At 39.9% G+C, this 27,732-nt stretch overlaps 2 protein-coding genes across 2 annotated transcripts; both read left to right on the forward strand.

The window, feature by feature from the left end:
* The first annotated feature begins 1,230 nt into the window (after nucleotides 1-1,230).
* On the forward strand, nucleotides 1,231-3,303 carry foxd3 (forkhead box D3). The gene has a single exon (XM_051376186.1). It carries the CDS (start codon nucleotides 1,653-1,655, stop codon nucleotides 2,838-2,840), a length of 1,188 nt encoding a protein of 395 aa, XP_051232146.1. The 5' UTR covers nucleotides 1,231-1,652; the 3' UTR covers nucleotides 2,841-3,303.
* Nucleotides 3,304-9,554: 6,251 nt separating this feature from the next.
* Nucleotides 9,555-27,653, forward strand: alg6 (ALG6 alpha-1,3-glucosyltransferase). Its single transcript, XM_051376178.1, has 14 exons — nucleotides 9,555-9,743; nucleotides 10,261-10,345; nucleotides 10,703-10,792; nucleotides 11,335-11,423; nucleotides 11,547-11,629; nucleotides 12,244-12,308; nucleotides 13,112-13,297; nucleotides 14,709-14,844; nucleotides 18,636-18,721; nucleotides 20,270-20,354; nucleotides 20,626-20,696; nucleotides 21,930-21,998; nucleotides 23,672-23,864; nucleotides 26,288-27,653. The coding sequence occupies exons 1-14, from the start codon at nucleotides 9,662-9,664 to the stop codon at nucleotides 26,483-26,485; spliced, it is 1,518 nt and encodes a 505-aa protein (XP_051232138.1). The 5' UTR covers nucleotides 9,555-9,661; the 3' UTR covers nucleotides 26,486-27,653.
* The last annotated feature ends 79 nt before the right edge of the window (nucleotides 27,654-27,732 follow it).

Consider the following 27,732-nt stretch of genomic DNA (forward strand, 5'->3'; position numbering starts at 1 on the left):
TTAATTCCACCATTTGTAATTTATTTATCCATTTTAATTTATTCAAATAAAGCTTTTGTCAGAAATAACCGGCTGCTGTTGATTATAGATATTTTCATTAACCTTCTAAAAGACTTCCGATAAAATCAATTGAGGGTTTAAATCGCTTGTGGCACATCGGAGTATATCTGAGTTTAAATTCCAGTAGGCTATTGTTAATTTACCACACGTGTCCTCAGTCGCTTTGAACGTTACAGCTGAAAATACGAGTGCCCTGTTCTTTTCACCAGTCCTCCCAAATGTTCTCACACTACGGAGGAAACCCCTCTGTATCAGATCCGACATCCTCTCCCTGAGCCCAGCCTACACCGCTCACCTTCATGCTTGTGAATAAACGCTCTCTTTGCATTCACCCGCTGCCCGCATTTCCTACTTTTTTCAAATGTAAAATCGTGCAATGATTGGGGTCGTTAGCACCTCTTCCAAACTCTTAAAGGAAATTCTTTATTCTCTCCATTCATTGTCGCCGGTGCTGCTGGCCGCTGCTGCTCAATATTCTTCCCACCTTCGGCTAATCCTGCGGGAATAAATAGACTTCAATTCATGCTTTGCATTCGCAGCTTGGATTTACACGGCGGGGCTGTAAAGCTGGAAATATCAAGGCATGCGTTTCAGCTCCAAATAAACAAAGTACAAATGTTTAATCCTCACGCATTGACAACGTATGCTTTTACGCAGAGATAACATGCACGGGAACTGGTTTTTAAAATTAAACCGAATAAAATCCATGCATGCACAATTTCACAATATTAAAAAACACACACACATAAAGGAACTTAAAGGAGGATTCAGTGAACTTAGCTGTCGTCGTTTTCATTCTGCAGCTTTTCAACAGAGTTTGCATTAGCAAAGTTAAAGGTTTGGGGTTGTTTTTACGCAGCCACGTTAATGCGCATCAGATCTTTCAATCATGCAGGCCAATTTTCTCTCCCCCTCCTCCTCCTCCCTCTGCCACCGTTAAATGGTCTATGACGGACGAACACAGAAATCAGCGGAAAGCAGCATTGCTGATGTCCCATTGTTGACAAATCCATGAAACAACTCCAGTTTGCATGGTTTAACAGAGAGGAGGGTGGAGGGAGGGAGGGAGGGAGGGAGGAGAGGAGAAGGAGAGGGGGCGTCTGTCGTCACCGGACCACGTGTCCTGCACTGGTAGTATATCTTATACTGGGAAAAGTAATCTATCAGACAGTCCTTTTAAAGCTCCGGCCTTTAAAAGCAGCATGTGTCATCTCGACTTGGTTCTCCAAATATCACTCCTGTAGGAAATACACGCACCGAGAAGGGACGTCGGAGCGCACAATTTCGAAACATCTCCAAACAACTTCAAGGCAAGACTCGCCGCTTTCAGGGGCCTTTGCTCACTTACCGAGTGGAGAAATATTTGTAGAAGTTGAAGTTTTCTCTTTGGCTTGACTGGCTCGCTGCCGGTTCAACCATATTTAGATTTTTTGGAGACATCCGATCTCTTGACAGGGGCGACCAGAAAGTCCAGCAGACCCGCCGTGTGTGCGCACTGACCGCGCTTGGTCCCACCTACTCATCACACCCGGCTGCTCGGTTGTTTTGGCTCCGGCAGACTTTTTTAGAAAAAAGTGTTAGTACGCCGTGAGATGACCCTGTCTGGAGGCAGCGAAAGAGCCAGCGACATGTCCGGCCAAACTGTGCTCACAGCGGAGGACGTGGATATCGACGTGGTAGGCGAGGGAGACGAGGAGGGCATGGAGAGGGTGGACAGCGACTGCGACAGCCCCGGGGGAGGCATCCTGCACGACCTCCGAGGAGAAGCAGGCGACGAGGAGCTGGAAGATGAGATCGAGGTGGAGAAGGAGGAGATCGGGTCCGGTGGAGGGAGCCCGTGCTGCGAGAGCTCCGGGGAGGGAGAGACTGGCACCGGAAAGGGAGAGGGTCAAGACCAGAGCGCAGCGGCGGGAGGTGCGATCCAGAAGCCCAAAAACAGCCTGGTAAAGCCGCCTTACTCCTACATCGCCCTCATCACCATGTCCATCCTCCAGAGCCCGCAGAAAAAGCTCACCCTCAGCGGGATCTGTGAGTTCATCAGCAACCGCTTCCCCTATTACCGAGAGAAGTTCCCGGCGTGGCAAAACTCCATTCGCCACAACTTGTCCCTGAACGACTGCTTCGTGAAAATCCCCCGGGAACCTGGTAACCCCGGCAAGGGCAACTACTGGACCCTAGATCCCGCTTCGGAGGACATGTTCGACAACGGCAGCTTCCTCAGGAGGAGGAAAAGGTTCAAGAGAGTTCAGCCGGACATGCTCAGGGACCAGACTGCGCTCATGATGCAAAGTTTCGGTGCGTACAGCCTTGGGGGGCCCTACGGGAGGCACTACGGGATCCACCCGGCTGCTTATTCCCATCCGGCGGCTTTGCAGTACCCATACATCCCCCCTGTAGGTCACATGCTGCCCCCGGGTGTCCCCCTCCTGTCCTCGGCGGAGCTGAACAGAAAGGCGTTCAACTCCCAGCTCAGCCCGAGCCTTCAACTTCAGCTCAACAGCCTGAGCACGGCGTCCATGATCAAATCAGAGCCTTCAAACAGACCGTCTTTCAGTATAGAGAACATCATCGGGGTGTCCAGCGCCTCCTCGTCCTCACCTCAGGCTTTCCTGCGGCCTCCGGTGACCGTTCAGTCGGCCCTGCTGAGCGCACAGTCCCTTTCTCTGACCCGGACCTCTGCCGCTATCGCTCCCATCCTCAGCGTACCGTCAAATATTATTTCTGGACACGTTTTACCTTCAGCGACGGCGGCGGCAGTGTCCAAATGGCCTTCGCAGTGACTGCAAATCATAAGAAAATAAACTCTTATTTTTATATATAGAGACATTATTACTGGCGGAAGTGTGAACAGCACAAATCAATAAGAAACACTGGACTCTGTAGCCATGTAAAGACTGTTGAAACACACAGAGCAAAAAGAAAAAGGAGATATTTCTGTACAGGTAATATTTGTAAATATTTGTAAAAAAAAAAAAAAAAAGAATGATTTTACCTGTTTGACTTTTACCTGTCTTATTTCTGTTGTTCCTGTTTGAGATCTGTGATAATTATTTTACATTTTCTTTTTGTATCGGAAGCTCAACTGGACACAATTTCTTGCTTCCTTTTCATACGAGACACAAAAAAGCTCTGAAAAAATAGTCTGTTTATAATTAAAAAAAAAGATCAAATATATGTAATTCTATGTAGCTATATTGTGTTGTAAACTGAATTTATTTGTAAATAAATCTAAGAAAGAATTAACATCATTTTTCATTATTCTTAAATTGTTTGATAACATATTTAATGAGAAATATATTCTTGAAAATATTCTTTTTATATAAATAACCTCTCACGCTATCCAGGCATTAAATAAAAATCAAAGACATGGAAATTTAATTTTGATTTGTAGACATTATAAAAATTTACTTCAGAGATTTATCACGTACAAGAAAGGTTGTCTTATCTTGTGAATATGATGTGTTTAAATTTACTAAATCACTTTCAGGCTTAATAATTATTAGTATGATCCAGTTTTCCTAATGTTAAATGTCTATATTTTTAAATGTATTTTTATTTGCAGGCCGTACCATTCCATCATGAGCTAATTATATTTACCAAGTAACAGAGAAATTGAATTAAACTTTTACGGCAGCAGCTGAACAACCATATCAACTCTTTTCAGCCTTTTAGATTTATATTTTACTTTTAGTACAACTTTACTGTGAGATCTTAAATAAATGTTTTTTTTAATTTGCTCTTTAAATTAAACGATAATTGATGCTGATAAGGGAAATAACATGGAGTTTATTTGGGTTTTAAATTTAAAGAATAGGTGAAAAAGGGTAATTATTATGTAAAATGAAAAGGTGTCATATTGACATTTAGTGCAGTTTCTACCTGCTTATTTGCGGAATGTTTACACTTTTTCATGCTGACCAAAAATCAGACATCATATTTTAGATGTTAAGATCAACTGGTGTAAAATAGGCTACATGGACATTTATGGGTAAATAATAAAACTTCTTTGTTTAAAAAAAAAACCAAACTATATTTATGGTAGTTTTCCCTGATAATGATCCCTGGCTGGAGGTCACAGTTTAGACACCTTTTAATTTACCATTACATCACTGCTCGTGTCGTTTTACAGGATATTCCGCGGCTCGGCTATTATAAAGGTAACAGTTTCGCAGTTGTGTCTGGCTAATCACTTTTACACAAACAGCAAATGGTGATCGGGCTGTCTGTGTGTGTGTGTGTGTGTGTGTGTGTGTGTCTGTGTGAGAGTGTGTGAAGGGGGGTTATAGGCGCTATATTTATCTGATCCCCCTGAGAAAGAGAAAGGAGCCTCTCTCTCTGCTTCAATTCACTCTCAGACACCGAAGAAGGTGCTGATGATGCAAAAGGCTTCTCCAATGTCACCGTGGCATTTCATTCATTATTATTACTGAGCTATTATTATTTTATCATCCTATTATTGGAAATAATAATAGCAGCATAGTAATGCATGTAATGTACAGTATCATATTGTATTATGGAATTCGTTTTATTGCCAGACTAACCTTGTTTGTCACATTAACGCACATTATTGGCTATTTTCTGTTGATTATTCTTCTAATCGAAACACATAATAGACTAGAAATAAAAAAAGAGAGATATAAATATAGAAGTTGTTGGCTCTGTAATAAGTTTTAATTTCTGTCATTATATTTTCCTCATAATTCGACTCTTAATGTATAAACTAAGGAGGTATTTAATATTCTCATATCCACTCTAAGAGGCAGTTTAAAGAGGTTGTGAAAGAGGCGTCCGGGCACCACCAGAGGTCACATTCAGGGTGCAGTCAGTACAATATCATTTTGATTAAGGCGTATGTGGGGAAAACAATATGAGATGCTGTCAAACGCAGCTCTATGTGTGTCATTTTGGGAATATCTGACATACAAATTCATAAAAAAAAGAAAAAACATCAAAGCATTTAAACATCGAAAGTCCAACTTGCACTTGGTTAACACGTTTATAACAATTATTTCCGTCTCTCATTTATTTACATTACACCATGTGAGAGGCAGGTTCGGCTTCCACATGTCTCACCGGATAAGAGTGCCTGCAGTAAAATTGCACATATAGACTCCGTGTGATGTCTCTGTGTGTGATGTTGCACCGGTGATGCTGCAGGCTGACAACACGTCGGAAGAGACGACATTCAAGCCGCTAGGGGGCGTTAACTGACACCTCTGGCTCGTCATCAGGGTGGTATCAAACATAAAAGAAATATTTAGGAAGACTTCACAACCTGAAACATTTTCCGGTACACCAAGTTAATCGTTTTTATTTTGTCCAATACTTTAGCTTGAATAAATCTATAGAATATATGCAATCAGACATAATATGCAGGATTTATTTTAAGAAGGGGAAACTGAAATAAGTTCTGTTTTTAATTAAGTTAATCTTAATTTAATAATGTGTTCCAATCCTTTCTTTTTCTTTTCTTTTTTTAAAATAATGATAAGCGACATGAATATGGTAAATATTTGTATCCACATACCCCATTAATCAAAATATGTCCACAGCTTCATACTGGGGGTACATATAGTATTTTAGGCTCAGCTAGAACTGACATTATTTGAGTGGGAAACCAAATGTTGCTGATGTTAATTCAATTTTAATTTAAGGTTTCAGTATAGCAGATGTTGGGGAAAAGACCACATTTAAATACAGCAGATTCCATCTGAACTCAATCGGACAAAAAAACATTATTCTTAAACTAAAAGCTGTGTTGAAAATATTATAAAAACCCAGATGCAAAATAGTTGTTGATTACTATTCAAATGATATATTTAATTGTGTGATATACAAAGAGATTTAAAATAACATTTCCCTCCACAAAAGCACTGCAGATTGTTTAAATCCATGAAGGCAGCCTCCTCCGTTGTCCTTTTATCCCTAATTGTACTGAAAACACACGCAGTTGTTGGTGTTTCACGTTATTATGTCGCAAACAACCAAATACAATTTGCTGATTGGACGACTGCGCTCATTTAAAGAGCAAACAGTCGCACCAGCGCGCGCCCGCACGCACCCGCTCGATAATGACCTGTGCAGCTGCACGTGCTTGTGCACAGGTGGAGAGCAGTCTGGAGTGAGGTTCCCACAGCTCCTGCAGCCAGTCTATATTAGTCTCAAGCGACAGGCTTTGTGTGCGAAGCTATATGTTTGATTGTTGTCTTATTTCACCAGCGACTGAACTCCAACTGAATTAACGTGACAATTAATTCAAGTTAATGGTTTTTAGTGTTGTTTTTTTGCAATAAAATGTTCAAAAATTATCTGGATTTTAACTAGATACAAGAAAAAAAACAACAATGTTTTTTGTTGATAAGTTTATATGTTTTTGGATGTTTGACACACCTGTGGATACCTGTGTGCAAGAGAGAGATAGTTGACATTGATCTTGTTATATTCATAGAAACTCACTGAAGGTTACAGATGCGATGTTCCCAGGGGCTCTTCAGTGGAAAGGACACTATTGTAGGTATATGATACCACATTGCCAGTGATTCTTATCAGACCAGCATGCATTCCATATACAGTTCATGCACCTGTCCTCAGATATATAAGGGTTAGTATAAAGCAGGTTCTTGCAGAAAACATGATCTTTTACAAGTTCCACTTTTTGTGGAGCCTTGTTTTTTAATGAACACCAGGTAATCATTTTTTATGAAGCCCTTGTTGTTCATGCAAAACTGTTCAAAGCAGAAATAATCAATACATTGACAGATTAAAAGGTATACATTTATTTCAATTTCTTAATTCATTACGATGAGTATGAGTCATGCTCGGAGAGTGTTTCAGTATACCCGACCCAACTGAAATAATGAGGTAAAATGTAGCTGTTTGTACAAACACATTACAATTGCTGTGGTTATATGCAGTCGGATTTCTCAGTGTGATTGATTTACTCACAAATGAAATGATCTCACACAAACACTTTGACCAAATTAGAGAAAACCACAAGGGTTTTGTTAGAGTTGAAACTTCAAAGTGTTTTACCTGAAGGCCCTAATTGGATTATGTGTTCAACCTAAAACAATATCAAAGCATTAGGGAATTACATGCTTGAGCGTTGCTGTTTAGTGTATTTGACAGGTTTTAGCTGCCTGAACACTGAAGGAGACAGTCCTCTTTATCTGTCTTTTTATGAATGAATGGTATCCAGTAGTGTTGTATGAGAAACATGTCTTTTAACAACATTACTGTATTTAATCCTACTGATTTAGCCTCTACAGTGTGACTAAGGCACTGATACTGTAAGTCTCTTGAACCCATTTAGTTGACCCAAATCAGACTCTGGAGCTGGAACTTATGATTGTCATGTATTCCATATCCATTTCAGTCTGAACTTTTAAGTCAACATGATTGAGAAGTTTTTGTCAAATCAAGAAGCTCATTTATATTTAGTTTTTGTCTGTGCTGTTCAACTGTTCCACCGTCAGGTCTAAGTGTTTAGTTTATCTACAGGAAAATCCATTGCATTGCATAGATTGATATTGCAATGTCAACTTTCATATGACGTGGCACTTGCTTTTATGTAGCAGAATAGTCTCTATTCACTTGTCTCATGTTGGATTTTAAACATCTGGGTGATAACATTCTTCAAGAGAAGGAGTTAATGTGTTACCTTTGACCTTTGAGCCACAGAGGGCATGTTGTATGTCACTGAAAAAGTCCTGCCCTGACACCAGACACCTCTGGAATAATCTGGGTTCATAAAGCCTCAGACAAAGCTGAATAACCTGTAAATGCATAATGCATAAATACTGAAGGGACTTCAAAACAAGTAATTGATGATGCAATTAAGAGCATGTCTACAGTGAAGAAGGAAGAGCAGGACTTCTATGTCTGGTTCTTATGTTAACCGTCGGACATGAGACAAAAACACAGAAAAGATCAAGTTTGACTTGCTGTAGCAAACTTGACTATATAGATGATAGACTGCATTGGCATTGGCAAGCAAGGCCCAGGCCTCCATAATAACTAGGTCATCTTCCACCACAAGCTATAGCCTTCTCCTTGGTGGAGATCACAGACAGTAAATGTAGGTACAGCAGTTACTGAATATTTAAAAAGGCATAGAGATGAAGCAATAAATGACAAAGTAAAGCTGGCGTGGCCAGGCATTAATAACTAATGGGTACCCATGAGTTATAGGCTGCTGCCGTTGTAATGAAAGTGTCATTGCAAATCAGCAGTTGTCCGTGGTTATTATTATTTATGCATAATTGATGCCAGAACCACAAGGAACATGTCTCACCAGCATATCCCAACACCTTGGGAGCAAAGATGATGGTGTCAACAGAAGAAAAGGTCACAGAGGAGAATATGTCCCTGGGCTGAGATGTACATTGTGAAGGGACGGAAAGGGGAGTTATTGTATAACCATACACACATCTGTATACAGAAGGTTACAATAAACTAGTTACACATGAGACAACTGAAGTTGATATAATAGTAGTGTATGTTGCTACGCCATGGTAAGCTGCCAGAAAGTTTAAAGACAGATGACACACATGTAGTCGAAATGCAGAATAAAGTGTTTTGAAATGTGTTTTGACAAAAACATATAAACATATACTGAGCATTAGTTAAATTAGAGCATCCTTTTTTGAACTATACTCAATTACAAGTTAGTTGTTCCTAAGCTCTAGATCTTTTTGAATCCACAACATCTTCTGTTATACTGACAGTTAAAATTCAATATTCTTATTTTAGATAGTGTCTTTGGGATTTCAAAGATATCTCAAATTGTTTTTTTTAATATTTATATATATATATATATATATATATATATATATATATATATATATTTAAATATATGTCATAAATGTTGCCTATATATAGGGATAGTAATTGTCAGGCCTATATTTAAACTGACCATACAGAAATGGACCAGCTTTATGGCCCTGCTATGATAAGTAAGGAATTTACTTCTTATGGCGACCATAAAAAGGGTGATTTCCCTCATAATTTAATAATCTATACATTGTGTTCCACATATTTTTAGTCTACTATGTTATTACATTATTGGAAATGCTCTTTTGCTGCTAGATAAAAGATGCTTCTTCAAGTTCTGACCTCTGAATTCATCATCATCTATAAGTTATTGAGATATTAGTGGACAAATAGACCTTTAATAATGCACAATGTCCATCAATTTGTCATAAATCTAGTCTCAAATGATGTTACATTCATCGCAGCTGGGAAATATTATAACTATCAACAAAAAACGGTTAAAGTGACACGAGATGTAATCAGACCTTTAAAGGTACCAGATAAAAACTTAATCTATCTGCTGTAGCTACAGTTAAAACTCGTTTGATTCATTTATTGTCGCCCAAACTGTGCTGCGATTGCCCGACGACCGCTGGGTCGTCGGTGTTGTTCCTGAACGCCTCATGTCTCTCTGTGCCTACGTCAGCATGCAGTGACCAATGAGAACGCGCAACGAAGTCTTGAAGGATGACGTGTACAGGAAATGTAAACAGAGTGTAAAAAGCGGCTCAATGAACTGAATTGTTTTGCGTTTATTTCTCCTCAGTTTGCTCATTTTCCGTCCGAAGTCATGCAAACGTGGAGTCTCGTGTCCATCTGTGTGTTGCTCGGCGTTGTTGTGAGATGGGGTGTTTCGTTAAATTCATATTCAGGTAGGAAGTGTGTGGAGCTTAACGTTGACATGCGGCAGAGAAACACTCTTTGGTTACACACTACTGTGTCTACGTCTGTTGTGTGTGTGTGTGTGTGTGTGTGTGTGTGTGTGTGTGTGAGAGGAGAGGGAGAGAGAGAGAGAGAGAGAGAGAGAGAGAGAGAGAGAGAGAGAGAGAGAGAGAGAGAGTGTGTGTGTGTGTGTGTGTGTGTGTGTGTGTGTGTGTGTGTGTGTGTGTGAGGGGGTGTGTGTGTATGTATGTATGTGTGTGTGTGTGTGTAATGTATGTGTATGTATGTGTATGTATGTGTGTGTGTGAGTGTGTGTGTGAGAGAGAGAGAGAGAGAGAGAGAGAGTATGTGTGTGGTGTGTGTGTGTGTGTGTGTGTGTGTGTGATGTGTGTGTGTGTGTGTGTGTGTGTGTGTGTGTGTGTGTGTGTGTGTGTATACTTCCTGGCTGTCATTCATTGATGTAGCTTCCCCATTCACCAGACTAACAGCTGAAATATTATTCTCCAGGGGCGGGGAAACCTCCCATGTTTGGCGATTACGAAGCCCAGAGGCACTGGCAAGAAGTGACCTACAACCTCCCTGTCCAGGAATGGTCAGTCTGCAGCTTCATTTATTTACTCAGTGGAGCAAGTCTGACAAATACATGCTCCGGCACACGAACAGTGATTGTATGTTTTTGAAGGCTTGTCGTATCATAGGGAAATATTGTAAACACACTACTGAGGCCACATTCTGTTAGTCACAGCCACAACAGGCTACCACAGGTATGGGATGAAACAAGTCAAGAGGATCATCAAATAAGTGACTAAATTAAAAACCCAAACTGCAGTATTTACATGTATAAATGCACATGCACTATATAGCATTAAAGGCGCCTATGAGACTATACAATCCAGCATGTCTACACACTGTTTCAGAATAAATATATGCAATAATTGTTCTCATCCAGGTACTTTAACACAACTGAGAATGACTTGAACTACTGGGGTCTTGATTACCCTCCTCTGACTGCCTACCACAGCCTGATCTGTGCATACGTGTAAGTAGTTTTTACTATTTAGAGACTATATTTGACATGACTTCTCTGCTTTAGTGTATTGAAAAGAACAGGCCCAAGGACTTTTCACAGTCCATTGTGTAATATTTAGGCAGAAATTGAATTCTATTGGCAGAAATTGTATCTACAGAGGGAGTGGGGCCGCCATGTTGAACTGCCATGTTTCTACAGTAGCCCAGGACAAACCAAACACTGGCTGTAGATAGGGCCTTTTATGTTTTTTTGCTAGTTTCACGGCCAGTGTAGTTTCTCCTACGCACTTCACAGCCAGTTCTCATTCCCTGGTCGTCAAATACAGACACCGGTGTTGTTTAGTTAGTTGTAAGCTGAAACTTTGCTGCTAGATGCCACTAAATCCTACACACCGGTCCTTTATTATGGCTTACATTACTATTCTTCTTACTTTTGGGTTTTATTTTATATACCCTGATCGTAGGTAATACAAAAACAGCGGATTTCTTAAAATATAAAACAGTTATAAAAACAAACGTCTCTCTTATTCTGCTGTCTGTGATTTCACGCAGAGCCAAGATGATAAACCCTGAATGGGTGGAGCTTCACAGATCCAGAGGTTATGAGAGTCCAGCGCACAAGTTATTCATGAGAGCTACAGGTACAGTAACCACAAGAAAATACAGTGGAAAAACTTTATGATCTACCTCAACCTTGGAATAACAAGTAATTTACTTGCTTACAAAGTTGAAGTGGTCTAATATGGTTCTTTGTTCTGTTTCAGTCCTGGTGGCAGATTTGTTGATATACATCCCTGCTGTGGTTTTATACTGTCTCTACCTGACTGATGGATCCTCTAAAAAAAAGGTAACACATGCGCAAAGTATGTCATAACATAGACCCAAATGGGCCACATTTTCCTCTTAGTCTGGGAGCACACCCTTATTAAAGCTGATTGCACAGCACTGGTCATCCAGACTGGGGAATCATAAAGTCATTATTGCAATATAATTTAAAGTTATTACATTTTCCAGGAAGTAGCGAATATAATTACATTTACAGTACAATCAATTGAGAGGGATATTTTGTAATATTTTGACTGTGTCTTAAATTATTTAACAGTTTTGACAAGATCAGCAGCTACAACAGAAACATACCAGCTTGGTCTGTAAAAAGGCAGCACTAGAACAGGCTTTCCCAGCATGCACTGTCCTTTGTTAATTGCAGGGTTGGACAGGCAGTTCACACCTTATGACCCCATGTATGAATAAGCAACTACTGGGAAGGAATGAATGAATAAAGAAAGCAGCTTATATTGTTTATATCTCTTTTTCACACAGCAAATTTGCTGGACATCTGCTAAACTTTTGCAGACTTAAGTCATTTCTGATACACGAGATAACTTATAATAACCAGTAGACTGTAGTTAAGTGTTAATTATGTTTATGTTCCAACAACCTATTCATTTTCTTTTTCTCCAGGTTTCCACTCTGTTCTGCTTCCTTCTATACCCAGGGCTAATCCTCATTGACTACGGGCATTTCCAGTATCCTTTATGTAAAGATGCATTTCTACTATTTATTCACTGTGATATCATTATTGTAATTCGCTTTGATGATTTCCAGTGAAATACTGAACTTAAAAGCTGCAGCCTTGTCTTCAAAGGCCCAATCCTAATAGAGTAGTATATCAAGTAAATAGTATATTAAGTAAGTATATTTTCTCACAGCCTTTGTAGCACATTGATTTGAATTGATTGAAATTGTAATATGGTTTTGTAAGGGTAAACTTTAAAACTGTAAGTTTGTTATTTTAGATGTATACCACTAAATGAGGCGCTTCTAAATGGCATTATTGAAACAAAACTCTAATGTGAAAATAGATTTTGTTTTTCATATTTCCTGAAAAGCTAACACTTGGACATTTCTTCCCTACAGCGACAAGATTATTTACAAGATGTATGTGCACATCATGTGCCTTCCTCATGGAAATGCTCCTCTATCAGATCGTAAATAGAAAGAAACACCAGCTGACATCGGAGATAGTTATCTTATTTCATTTACACCATTCTGTTATATTATGATAGAATGAGACAACTACTAAAAAATCAGACAGAAAATGTATGCTTCTTTCCACCAGTGTATGAAGCTGTTATTTAAACACTACTTAACACGACAATGAAAGAGTTGAAGATGTGTAAACTGAGAATCTGATCTGACCCCGGGTCAGCTGCTGTTTATAAGATACTTGTCGCATACCAGCAATAGAGTTGTTTATCTCCACTTAAAAAAACTCTTGACCTTATAAATGGAGACACTTTTATTACAATATTGACCTTAACCATGTTAGGTACAATGGAGTGAGTCTAGGCTTTGCCCTGTGGGGGGTTCTGGCTCTGGGTCTGGGCTGGGATGCGTTGGGCTCCATGGCCTTTTGTCTCGCTCTCAACTACAAACAGATGGAGCTGTACCATGCTCTGCCCTTCTTCTGCTACCTGCTGGGCAAGTGTATCAAACTGGGCCCAATGGGGCGAGGGTGAGTCTGTTTGTCTTGTCTTCCTTCTGCGCTTAACATTTCTTTTCTTTACATTTAGCTAAGGCGTGCAGTTATCTACAGCAGTAGGTTTAATGCACCCACACAGCCCAGGCAGATGGGCTCAAGTAACCTTAATCTTACCCTTTTTGATCTGCAGCATATGTGAATCCATACAAGACAGTCATGTAATTGTCTATATTGAGGCTGTTTTTTTTTTTTTCAGTAGTGATCAAGTTTGTAGTTATTCTAATACTATTTGGAGTGGCAGAAAATACTGGACACTTAAACCATTTATCTATTAGTTTTAGTTTTTGCACACTTTTAATTGTGATCAATTTGTAATTTTGTTCATGTTTTATTTACCTCCTAAAATATAATTTTTCAAATTATTTTAGTTCGTCTCTAACCTTTCCATGCACCCTCGTAACAGTAGAAATAACCCCTGGGGTACTAGTACCACATGTGAAGGATCACTGATTCAGAGCAACATGTAATAAACCGTATTTGGCTTCAGTTCCTAGATTTCTAAAATAGTCAGCAACCAATAGTATAGAGTCAAAGTTCAAGCCACAGCGCACTGATGATACAGCGTGACCAAACAATTCATCGTGGAAGAAAGGAAAGTAAAAGACGTCCACGTATTCTTTCTTGCAGTTAGTTAAGAACACAACTCATGTCTTAATAAAGCAACCTCCGCCATATTTCTGGCAAGCAAAATCAAGAGGATTTATTTTTGTGTCTGTGAAGTCCCGACTATTCAACCGCGTATTGTTTTGGTTATATGGTTTTGTCACTCAGGATAGAAGTGTCAGCTGAGTGCTCAAAGCAGATATGTAATGTCAGTCTATAAGAGAGCAGTGTCCTCAGGAGAGCCACAGAATGACTGAGGTAATCAGATTGGATGCTGTTACTAGTGTGTCCAGTGTCTGTTTATCTAGTAACAATGTACCAAGGGCATTTAGTAGCAAATGGAGAGCTGGATTAGAAGGGCCGGGGGGAAGATATGTCCAGATGACACTCTCGCCATGCCCAAACTCCTCAGCTATGCTGTGTGTGCAACTTAACCAGCAGCTTCACAGTTACAGCTGACAAGATAGCCTGACCTACACTGAAGACTTTCAGCTGATGCATGGCTTTCACTGCATTCCTCTGCACAAGGGTCAAATCCCAAATTTAGGACTTGCAGACAGTCTGTACTAATTGTTTGAGGAATACCAGTAGACAAAGACTAACTTAAACTGCATGCTAATGCCAACAATGTTTGTATTTATTTATTTATTTTAAATTACAGTAACGGAATATGTTCAAAGTTTGTTAGGAATTGCCAATATTTTCATTATTTGTGGTGTAGCTGTACCTCTTGCAGTCAGTGATGATGCCTCTCTCTCTCCATGTGACCCTCCTCACATAGGTTTTTCCTCTTGGTGAGAATTGCTTCAACTGTGTTGGTGACTTTTGCCCTCTGCTGGCTGCCCTTCCTGTCTGACCCCAGTGAGGCTTTGCAGGTGGTCAGGAGGATCTTTCCCGTGGCTCGTGGTCTGTTTGAGGTACAGTAGAGTTTTTCTGAATGAAAAGTCAGACTGAAAACCACATCTGAGAAGCATGATCTTGCGGCTCAGCCTGATCAAAAACACATTTGTACTCTTGTCATGCAAGCATCTAAGAATAGCAGCTCTCCACGCACAATCCCAATATGTAATTAACTAATTGTAAGAAACAAGTGGAAGAAAATAATATCTCCTGAAGATTAATAAAAGCTCAATACACAGGCTAACTAATGTTAGACCAGTATGGCCTGGAGATTGGATGATCTATACAGGTCACATGTACATTCCCTGTGCCAGTTTCCGTCGAAGCCTTCCTTGCCGTTGGGGTGGTACAGATGGTTAACCTTCTCACTATCCCTTCTGGTGGTATGCATAAGAATGTGTATCCCAGGGAGCTTTTAGAAATTCATGAATACATGTGACTGTAATTATATTCATCAAATGTCCTAAATACCATAAATAGCATAAAATAAAAAATGTTGAGCATTTTGACTCAATAAGGGATTTGTTATGGCTTTAATAATCATATATGTAATGCCATCTTTTGTTATGTTATAAGACAACAGAGATGCTGTTCTGTGTATGTTTACCCGGTTTATGTTGCCTGGTGCTGTGTTTAGTATTTTAACTCATCCATCAAAGTTAGGGACTGTAGATAAATGATTAAAGTGGGAGGAGGAAATGATGATATGAGGAATTCAAATTTTTTTCTCACCCCAGGTTTACTCAATTTGCAGTAGTAATTACTGTTAATCAGCTCTTTATTTATAAATACCTGTATTTTCACCATTCTTATATTTGCCATACATATATCATTCTGAGATATTGGGTTTAGGGTTTTGCTGTTTTTTTTTCTAAGACAACAACAAAGACTATATTAACAGCACTGGGGATCCCGCCCCCTCCTCACCCCAATCATTTTCATACAGTCCCTCACAGCTTACAGTCAACATGGATATGATCATGCAATACACACAACATTGGATCCTGCAATCAATCAGTTTGTGACTAATTGGCTCCTGTTAATGTCAGTATGTTGTGTAAGTATCAGCCTGGATTAAATTAGTAAGAAGTGGTATCTTTATTTCCTTTATTTAATTAATGTAATTTCTGTTGAACAGGATGTTGTTGCAAGACACAACACAGCAAGGGATCGTTCGAAATTATAATCCAGTTATAGAGGAAGAACGGCTGTTTCATATTATAAGATTTCTTGGTGATGGCTTTATTGGTTGGAATTTTTGTTTGTGCCTACTTGTTCAGGATGAGTGAAGAGTCACTATTTTCTAGGAAGTGACGTTCTTTTCTAAGAAGCCAAAGCCCTCACTTCATGGGGATTTTATCAATTTATAGCACGAGGCTGTGACCAGTGCTTTTCAGAGAGTCATACACAAACTTTGTGGCTCTCCTCAAGGCCCACACACTGTTCCATACTCTCAGCGTGGTGAACACCCTTCTACCCTCCAGTGCTCAGCCAGTGGGAAACGGATACCCTGCGGGATCAAAGAAAACAGTGGAATAAAATGGTGAAAGGTCAGGAGATCAGTTTCACTCTATCTCTGGGAGGTGTCAGAGTTCGGGATGTACAGTGAGAGGATATAGATAAATCTAACTAATTTATGGCCTGGGTGTTTCAGCACTTCATAGCACAGCCATGTTCTAGCCGTATGGACTGATGAGTGGGGCCAACGATACACCTAAAGGAGTATCAGAGCACATCCGACAACTGCTACCGACTTCATCTTTGGAAAGAATATGAGAGTGTTAGACTGTGTCATAGCGTGCACACACATTTGTATGCTGCGGTCAGTCAGTCATTGCCTCTGAGAGGTAAAGCAATATGATATTAATTTAAAAATAAAGCCACAGTGAACAGTGAGAGAGTACTTCAAAGACTTAAGTTGGCAGTGCTGAAAGCTGTCATGGAAGAAGCATAGGTAACTGTGTGTTTCTGTGTGTGACTGACAGCTCAGAGGCAGCTCTCATTTCTGAAACCCTGTATCCCCCCTCTTGTCCCGTTCCCTGAGGTGGCACCCACCACAAGGTGTCATGGATGTGAGAAGTAATTGAAAATTCTACCAGGGGAGCAGATGGCAGCATGCGCTGTGGCAGTATTTGTTCAAAGAAATGATGCAAACATAATACACAGGGTGTGAGAGACACTATACTCCCCTGTGACGACAGCATGAGAGGCTGCCGGGGCGACTCGTCCTGAACTAATTGTGAAATTGTGCACGTAAGCAGAAGCTTTGGACAAGGGGACAGGGGTGAGAAGGGGTGGTGGGGAAGGAAAGGGCTGGTGAGTGGTGGTCCTGGCAGCTTCTAGGCGGGAGCAGTTGTAAGTTTACCCACTGAGCTGCATTCTGGCGTCTCACGTTGCTGCCTGCTCACAAAAATGGCACCAAATGCTTCTCCCTGTGAAATTCCATGCTAGCTTATAGGTGAAGGAGCCGCACCGCTCTCGCCCCCTTACATTTGACGATGGGACAACCCCCCCGCCCCCCGTCGTTCATGTGTTGCCTTCAGGCGGCATCCAGGAACATTCCCGTAGCGGTTATTTGGAGCAGGGAGGCGGAGAGGAAAGAGAGAAGGGAGAGAGGGAAGGGGCTGAGACAACACAACACTGGACGGCCTAGTGCTGCTGACTAGGCTGCCATCAAGATCCACACAGCTGTGCTGTGAGCAGCTGTAGCACAGAGGAGAGAGAGGAGGCCAGAAATAGTTTTTCTAGACAGGGCCACACACTGAAACCATTCACCGTGGAATCATAAAGCTGATCTAGGCACGCTGTCTCTGTGTTGTGTGATATCATAGTGCACAGTGGCGGCTTGAACCTCAATATCATCTGATCCCTGCACAAGTGCTTAAGCACTTAAATCAACTGAATCTCACAGCAACGCCCTCGTCATCTCTTATAAACCACAAGTACTTTTAGGCTGGTAGTAAGGTTGGAACATATCTTTCATATCATTCACAAACGTTAAAGATCAGATTTTATTAGTTATTTATGAAAACAATATAAAATCTTACAGTCTAACATGAGAGAAAAAGTTATGCTGGAAATTAATTGCCATTTATTTTGATAATTTATTCATTTAAGTTTTTTTTTGTCAAGCAAAAATGCCAGAAATTCTCAGTATTCAACTTCCCAAATGTGAGGATTTACTGCTTTTCTTTGTTTCATATTATTAACACATAAATCTATAGGTTCTGGACTGTTAATCAGAAAAAACAAGTCATTAAATGTCGCTTTGGGAAATTGTGATTTTTCACTATTGATCATTGAATTAAGAAATAACTGGCAGATTAATTGATCATGAAAAATAATGTTTGTTGTAGCCCTAGTTTTCAGTAAATTAGTTTAGTCAAATATGTTCAATAAAATTTATATATTCAATAAAAGCTTAATATATTTAATTATATATTTTTCAGCAGTGCTCTGTGGTTGGTCTGTATCTGCTTGTTATGCAGAAACTACTCTGGTTTGACACTTGACCTTGTGTGCCCAAGTTTACAAATAAGTCCCATGCTTTTTCTGACAGGGGAGTGAATTTATGATGGAGGGTTACATAGAAATGTCCCTTGGGAATGCCGTGAGGAATGCAGTGAGGAAATAATTACTTACAGCAATATTATTTGCTTTCTCTTAAAAATGGAAGAAGATGATTTTTTTTTTCTTTCACAGGCAATGTGTTGAATTTGAAAATGTTTTTGTGTTTTCATCTGACATAATTACTAATTTAACCAAGTGGTGTGTGTGTCTGTGTATGTGTGTGTGGGTGTGGGGTCAGGATAAGGTGGCCAACACATGGTGCAGCTTGAACATCCTGATAAAGATCAGATCCATTCTGTCCAGTGACTCCCAGATCTACCTCAGGTAATCCCTCTGTCTATCTAACAAGCTTTCACTTTTTTCTCCTTTATATTTTATTGTTTCCTTCTCTCTTTTTCTGTATCATTCTGTCGTTCTTTCTTTGATCCCCTCCCTCCTGTCTCTTGCTTTCACTCATTTAATTTCCTGGGAAAGCAGAGCTTGCCCAAGGGAATGAAGACGGTGATCCAGTGGGGTGGAAATAAGATTATCCCTTAAGGAAACATCTTGTGAGGAACATGAAGACACAGCTGTGTTTGGAAACGTGGTGACAATTAGTCGAATTGCCCAAGGTGCTATTGCAACGCATCATATACAGAAATGGAGGCAGAGTAAATCGATCTGATTTTCATTTAAAAAATGTTATGGATCATGTGCTTTATTTGATGATGTGATATTATAAAGACAAATTAATCGTGCTATCAGGGGAGACAACGTAGTAAGCACTTAAGTTTCTTTGTCCGGTACCCGACGCAGCATCCCAGGAAGTATTTGGATAAGTTATTTTGACCAAAAGCTGAGAACCTGTCCAGTCACAGTGAGAAAAAGTCAATGCAACAGTTGTGTCATGGTGGAGCCTGCTTAAATAACCCAGCACTCTAAATTTAGGGGTCCTATGTTCGCAGCATGGACACGTTTCTGCCAGACTGCTAAGTCCAGGGATCAAGCTGGACTTCTTTGACTGTAGTGCATTTCAAACAAATGAAAAACACTCTTGTCTTTTTGGCACAGGGCGTGGATTGCTAAATGCTCTGGTGTGGGTGTACTGTGTACATAGAATGAATCAGCTGTGAAAAGTGATCCATGTCCTTCCGGACCGCAAAACCCTGCCCTACACATAACACGCTCGCTTTCATACACAGTAAATACCCATTTATTTCTGCTATCTCTCTACCACTTTCATTATTTCCATCTATCTGTGTGTGTCTTTATCTGTGTCATAGTACAAACACATTGTTGCCCTCACACCTTGAACAATTTCACTGCCTGACCTCTCAGCACATTCACACTGACACATAGTCACTCTTTTCCGGAGCCTCCGACCCCAGCAGGTGACAATTGAAGGGTTAAACTAATGCCTGCTAACCCTACGAAGGGGCCTGTATTTGGTAATTTCCCACATAGCTGAGGTCTTAGTTTGCGGAGCAGGCTGTGTCTAAAAAAACATTGAGATGGATCCACAGTTAGATTTTGGTTCAACATATTGATTGTTTGCATTTAACATCAAAATCAGATCGTCTAGTTCCACTGACTGAATACTAATCTGGCTTTGTTGTTTGTGTTCATTATATCATCCTGGTAAAATAGTGGACTGCGTTTCAGTTAAACAGTCATTATCAGTTTTCAGATGAAGCCAACAGAAAGATGTACGTGTAAGCGTGGAATTATGTGCAAATGCAGTTATTCATATTGACTCCAAAATTGATTTTATACTCTACATGTCTTCTGCTGTATAATTATTTTTTGCTTCATCTACAACTGGGGATTTTCATCTGGTAATTGTACTGTTTTTGATGTGAGATAATCTGACAGTTCATTTGTATTGTTTTTCAGTACTGCCTGCACTCTTCTAGCAGTCCTACCTTCCTCAGTCAAACTTCTGACAAAACCCACCTTCTGGCAGTTTAAACTGGCCTTGGTGAGTGGCATCCAAAGAGTAAAAAATGTCAAAAAGAGAATAAAAAAAGAGAGAACCAATCAAATATTAGTAACTTAATCATTTTAATTTGTTTGAGAACTTTATGCATTTCCCTTTCTCGTCTAAAATACTATCAAATAATTACATTATTAATGCCTTTGTTCATTCAGGTTTTTTCCTTCACCGCCTTTATTAAAAACATATGCTATCTAGTATTTAGGTTCAATTACACTAGCAGCTGTTATACTAACAATATCATTGTCACTTTTAGGCTAATTCAGCTCTGGCGTTTTTCCTCTTCTCCTATCAAGTCCACGAGAAGTCCATCCTCTTGGCTGCCTTGTAAGTACAGAGGTAATAGCATTAACTTTGTCGCCATGTGACAGCAGCGATGGTGCTTTTTCTATCTTGTACTGATATCTCAAATATTCATGAGGATAGATTTAATTTCTGCCCACAAAGGAGCCATTCTTCTGTTCCCAACCTCAAATCTCAGTTGTCCTGCAGATTGTTAATGAGATGAATACGTGTGCACTGTAAAACTGACATCATCCTCCTGCTGTATTCCCAGAGTTGCAGAGGAATGATCTATTCAAGCACAGACTTGCTAACTGAGAGGTTATTCACCTCTGTCATCATACTCTGTGCCGCGCAGACACAAATGCAGCCCCCTCAGCTTCCATTGTCATGATATGTGTTGTGGTGTTTTTCATAGCTGGGTCATATTTAAAAGAGTAAATGCAGCACTTTCACATGTGAGCATAAAGACATGCATGCGTGTTTGATTCATTGCCATTAACCTCCATATGTATAAAGCTGCGGCGGCTGTAGGTAGAGAGTGAAGTCTGACATAGATTTGACAGCGAGGGATTTGGTTCCTAGATCTGGGCTCATCTATTAATCTAGATTAGGGTAGATTGTTGCTTTATTAACTATTGAGTTATATCTCCCACCTGTCCCCCTGAATCAATCAGTAATGCATGTCCAGGGATTAGGAAAGAATGGCAGGCGGCAGCTCGGGGCGTTGTTTGCGCAGGATCAATTATTGGGCTGTAACAGGATCGCCAAAGAGCACTGACTGTAATTATGGGCTCAGAGACCGGTGGAAAGTGCCCCCCTTGGAGCACAGTGTACAACCAGCACTGGATAGCAATGACGCAGGCAACCAGGTTCAACTAACAACAGACCTTGTGCACAGTCACACATGTATGCCATGAGGTCATAACACTGTGACTTCTTAGCGAAACAATTTCAGGTCTTTTAATGTTGAAATTAATGATGAAGGTTTTATTGTACCATACACGCCAGTGCAGTTACAGTGAAAGGCATATACTGATATACAATAATGTGGTACAATGTGAACACTTGACTGCCTTGTGAGGGGCCGTCAATAATCGATTCATGTGGATGTCCTATCGGGTTAGTTGCTTTAATATGATACACACATGATATCAGTTCACATCCAGCTCTGACCTAATGTGGCCTCACTTCCCTTCTTACTGTAAAATATTATTTAATGGTACTTACTGTACAGTTTGTTTAACAGTGAGAATATCAAACTTTGATCCTTCCTAGGCCTGTCTGCCTCCTGCTGAATGACCTCCCCTTGGTAGCTATTTGGTTCCTGCTGACCTCAACATTCAGGTAAGACTATATGGAAAAACGTTAGAATCTAAATGCTATTCCCTTACCGCTTTCATATCTTTATAAATGTGAAGCTACCACCAGCAGCTGGTTAGCTTAGCTTATGATTTAGACTGGAAACAGGGAAAACTGCTATCCTTGCTCTGTCCACAAAGGACCAGTGTGTAGGATTTAGGGACATTCAGCAGTGATGTTGCATTATAACCCCCTCGTTTCACATTCCCATACAAAGCCTGTGGGTGAAACTACGTTGGCCACGAAACTAGTAAAAAACACAATGTCTAGAGCCAGTGTTTGGTTGTCCGTATTGGGCTACATAAAGATGATTGTTGAACATGAAGTTTTGTAGTTTGATGGGGGGGGGTTATGTGCTAAACTATTTCTTGGCTGGGCACAGTCACTTCCTGGAGTGGCAGCTGGATGCCTGGCAACGTCACATCAACGTCCGGATGCGACTAAATTCCCACAATGTTAAACTATTAATTTAATAACAACAGGCTTCCATGCAACTATCTGCAGAAATGATGCCAACGATGCTGCAACATTATTTCAGTTACCTTTCACTGATAGTGAAGGTGAAAAACAAATCAAACATACTATATTTTCAATCAGGCAAAATCAACCAAGGCAGAACTTAAATTAATTTGATATCTGTTACTCGTGGCCACACTGATCCTTGTTCAGTTGGCATGTACCACATAAGCGCAATGTCCAATGTCACCTCTCTTTCTGTCCCACCAGTGTTTACTATCAAATGATAAACATAGTAATAATCCTAAAAAGCGAAATGGATCTACGGTATGGGTTGAGCTGAGGACCATGAATGGAAAAGACAAGTAGTGCTGCAAATGCTGTGTCTAACTTTCACCAGCTGTTGTTAAATTCTTCCGGCAGCACTAATTGTTGTGTGTGTGGTTTAGTATAAGGATATCTGGGGATTAAATGGCATAGTCTGCATGCCTGCAGTCTAAGTGTGCGTTGTGTAGAGACAGGAGGTCATTCTGTAGCCGTTTCTCAGTACAGTCTAACTTCCCATTATTTGCATCCTCTACACATTTGGCCATTTAAAAAAAATACATCTTTTGTTAGCATAATTGGCTGAATGGATGCTCAACCATAGCAATTTCAAGAGGACAGAACGCAGCCAGTTTGTTTAAATTGACGAAGTATGTATTTCCAAATTGTTAAACACTTATCTGCTGAATGGGGCTTTTTTGTTGGCATAAATATCAGAATGAGTGGTTTGTTGTGAGTGGAAAGGTTTTTCCAAGCTGGGGTGATGTGCGATTTACTATGAGTCAACTGTTGTTGTAGTCCATGCCCCTCTGCTAAACTAAGATAAGCTTGGCATGAATGTCAGAGCCATCTCTCCCCAGGGGACACACTGCTTGTGCAGGCCTGCTGGATAAAAGCTATGTGGTTTACAGTTGCCCTGCTCTCAATGATGTAATTTTGGATGTATATAAAAATCCATTATGAGTGTGTTAACATTCACCGTCATGCTATATATATATTTATGTATTCCAATACAACTGTTTATCACAGCTCAAGCTGCATATTGCACGTAAAAAGTGGAAAAGACGTTAGCAATTCTTGTTACTCTGGGGTTATTGTACATTGCTCCAGATAAACTGTAAATGCACCATTGTTCTTGTCCTTGTCTCTCGGTGCAGCATGCTGCCTCTGTTACTGAAGGACGGTCTGCTGGTGCCCTATGTTGTGACCTCGCTGGCCTTCCTCTTCTTCAGCCTCTATCTACTGTCTGCACTGGAGCACTGCTCAGAGGAAGAGCTGAGACTGGGAGCCTACCACAAGATGCTGTTTTTTCTACCAAAACTGGACCTGGCCTGTATTACAAGATGGAAGGTCAGTGTTGTCCTGGTGCAACCCGTGGCAATATTAGATGTTAATGTAACATATAACTGTTTCAGAGGCATTTTAATTGCTACAGTTGAACATGTAGCTAGGATCTACTACTTACAGACCTAGAAATATACTATATAATGATATTGAAGCAGTAGTTATACCTACATGTCAAAACTTTTACACATTTACATTGTTATGGTTTATGGTTAAGGTTTTTATCTAGAGACATCTTTTGACCAGCAAATCTTCAACTCAGTCCTTGCTGAGTATGTGTAGACTCAATAGCAAAATAAATGTTAATCAGCATTAAGAGACATTAGTTGTACAACTGATAGCTGTGTCTTACTGATGGAAAAAAGTACAATTTCACCAAAGACTTGCTGCATATGAAAGATATATAAATATAAAATGGTGCATTTATATCAGTAAGAAATTGTAGGTCAAGCTGCAGAGGTCTGCAATCCCAGAGATCTGTATGGTGGGCAGTGTCTGTCATTGTGGTTGCAGCTCTAATTGGTTGCTAATAAAATAAAGGTCATGCAGATTACTTAATACCTATTAACACGGCACGGCAGTATTGTATGTCTTCATAGGAGTAATTTAAAGCCACTATGTCTAGAGTATCTATTTGATCACAGCATCTCTCAAATTATTCTAATGCCATGAGCTTTTCTTCGTAGAGACATGGGACAATGCCAGTAAAAATTGGTAGAGTCTGTGTTGCTCTCAGCCCATTCATCTCATTTGTACGGGGTCAGTTGTGGCGTCAGTTCCTCTCGACCACTGTATCTTTTTTGATATTACCACTAGGAGTCGCCAGAATCACAAATTTTCCGATCGTACACACTTTAAGTTTAAAGTGTCCTTTTGCTTTTGATAAGGCAGTGAACAGGGAACAGTGCTAGTGACATTGCTGCTTGATTAAATTAATAGTTCACATCTTGTAGATGGCGGGAGGAGGATGTACAGCTGATGCATTTGTAATAGGAAGGGTGCTGATTTCAGGATCCCAGGTGGTCAGTACTTTGAAAGTGGCACTAGACCTAAATTGCAAACGTGTGAGAAGATATACCCAACTGTATAAATAAAGATCATGTGCCGATGTAAGCTGTGTAAGCTGTCCGGGGATGAAAGCTGCTGCCAGCCAAAGAATTATTTATCACTTATTTAAGTTTCCACAGCGTCTGAAGTGGCTGCGCTGCCAGCCCCTTAGCGACAGGGGCACCGGTAGGGTGTCAGAGATTAAGACGAGGTGTCTTTTTATAGCGCGTGTCATTAACACAGGTTTGCCTAGATATATTTATTTACACAAGCAGCATAAATAGCGAGCCCCAATGAAGGCGATAAGGTTTCATGGGTTTGGGGTGGCGGGGAGGGTGTGGGCATGAGGTGTTTCCTCCATCTTACTCACGGACTTATCTCTGGGTCATAAAGCCCAAATAGACACATGAATGATCTCACTCTCACCATCAGTTCTGTTTGCAACTCTGTAACAAGGCAAAAAGTAGTTATGTAGGCCTTAATTCAAATTGGCTATTCTGCAGTGTGATACTACAAGCCTCTATTCTTTCTTTATAGCACCTCTCAAATGAGCAATATGAAGTCATCCAGTGATAAATATGCAATGTGATTTAAGAGGTTTTTCAAATTAAATCATTCATTGGTTTGATATTATAGTTACACTTAAAATTAAGGGAAAAGCTAACGGTTTGTTCTGAGCCTGAGGTGCCCAGTCTTTTCATCGTTTTACGAGGGACAGTTTCTGGTATGGAATATCAATTCACTCATCAAACACCAGAGTTGTCTGCATTAAAGGGGTATTTCAGCAGTTTACAGAAGCTGAGCTATCCTAAATTTTAGTCCCTAGAATAGGTCTAACTCCAAAAAATGCTGAATCTTGTGCTTTACATAACCCTCCCTGTGTGGCGAACGACCACATCTTTAAAATTCCACAGCTCAATTTGTACGCAGGGTTTCTGTGAGAAATATGTTCAGAAATACTTATTTTTTACCATTTTATCTGTTCTTATGTGTAAGCTTACCCATTATTTTTTTCTTTATAGCTATTTGTTATTCTTATTTGCTAATGAAGCACTTTGTAATGGTAGTTTTGAAAAGTGCTATAGAAATAAAGTTATTATTAATCTGAGCATAAGGACAGTGAGATGTGATTGAAAGCTCAAGATGAAGCTAGTAAGTCAAGCTTGAGTTAAGATTTTTTTTTTGTCAAGCTAATATGAGATGTTTCGTCTCTCCTTTTATGCGGCTCTAAAGTATCACCTGCCCCCAGCTATTTCACCTCAGCCTGGGTTTGCCTTTTAGCATTTCAATATGAACTCAACATAATACTAACTAACTAAATAACTAAATAATCTGATCTCATTTCAGTCATTTCATAACCACTCTGTCTTTCTATGTTACAGTTCTACATCGGCGTCGCAGCCATGGCTGGCCTGAGCGCCGTGAGTGTAGCTCTGGTTCCTCCACCACATCTACCTGACTTGTTTCCTGTGTTGGTGTCTACTACAGCTTTCCTGCAATTCTTGGGCACATTTTTATATTTCAATATTGTCCAGTTCAGCGGGCCACCCAGCAGAAAGACCCAGAAGAAGAACAACTGAATGGTGCCAACGGCAGTGAGATACATGTGCCCTAATTTTGCTACAGGAAAGCTGATGTTACATTGTAGGGCATGTCTGCTCCTAATGTGCTTGAAGGCTTTCACTCGTGCCATTGTGTCCCCAGTGCAAATAGCACGAATGTACAGCTAAAATGATTATTAATTGATTAGCTGAGAAAATTAACTATTTTGATAAGCAATTAATATTTAAGTAAAATTTAAAGAAAATACGGCAAACATTGGATGGTTCCAGCTTCTCAGATATCATTTTCTGCTTTTCCTCGTTTACCATTACAGCAAATTGAATAACTTTAGGTTTTAAATGGTTGCTCGGACAAAACGAGAGATTTGATGTTATCACCTTGGGCTTCAGTTTTCTGAACTTTCAAAGACAAAGTACCTGTAATGGAGAAGGTAACTGGCGGATTAATCAATAATGGAAATAATTAGTTGCAGCCCTACACAAATGCTTAATAAGACATACTGTGGGCTGAAAAGTCATTATACTATAAAATGGAAACTCAGATGAGCTCTGACATCAAGTGAAATTAAAGGGTAGTGATATTTCTCTAGTTTGGACCAAGTAAATTCATGAAAATCTGTCGTTTCTGTATATTTTCCCAAACTACATAATCCCTTCATGTGAAAAATATCTCTTTTCTTGAATTATGTTTTGCTTGGACCAATGATACTTTACTCTTAAAACCACATTATTGCTACCTAATCTCAAGTACAACTAGGTAAGCAGTGTGCAGCCTACGCACTTGACTTTAGATAGCTCTGTGTCAGTATGCTCAAGCTGCAGGAGGTGGCCACAATAATAGGAACACCTGTTTCAATGTTCGGTTATTGTTTAGACCGTTGGGGAAGGTATTGATTTAATTGTGTGGTAACGTTTAAAGCTATAGGTGGTGGTGGTGGTGGTGGTAGCCTTAAGGATGTTGTGAGGTGTTCCTGTTGTTTTGTCCACCCTCAGTACCCCTCCTAGGGATTGTGATTAAAATGCATACCTGATGCGACTGGACTCAGGGTTAGCAGTAATGGTTGTCATTATCTATTCATGTGAGCTTTTTTTTTTTTACGGTTTTCTACTGTATATTTTTATCCATTCTTGAAGTTATTTTGTACAAACTTAGTTTTTGTGAAAATAAATAAAAATTTCTCAGTGACCTAAAGTGAACATTGGTTTTATTGCCACATTGTTAAATCATTAGATTTTGAGCAGCTTCATATAAACTGTCTACATTT

Source organism: Dicentrarchus labrax, unplaced genomic scaffold (genome assembly GCF_905237075.1).
Source record: "Dicentrarchus labrax unplaced genomic scaffold, dlabrax2021, whole genome shotgun sequence".
Taxonomy (NCBI): domain Eukaryota; kingdom Metazoa; phylum Chordata; class Actinopteri; family Moronidae; genus Dicentrarchus; species Dicentrarchus labrax.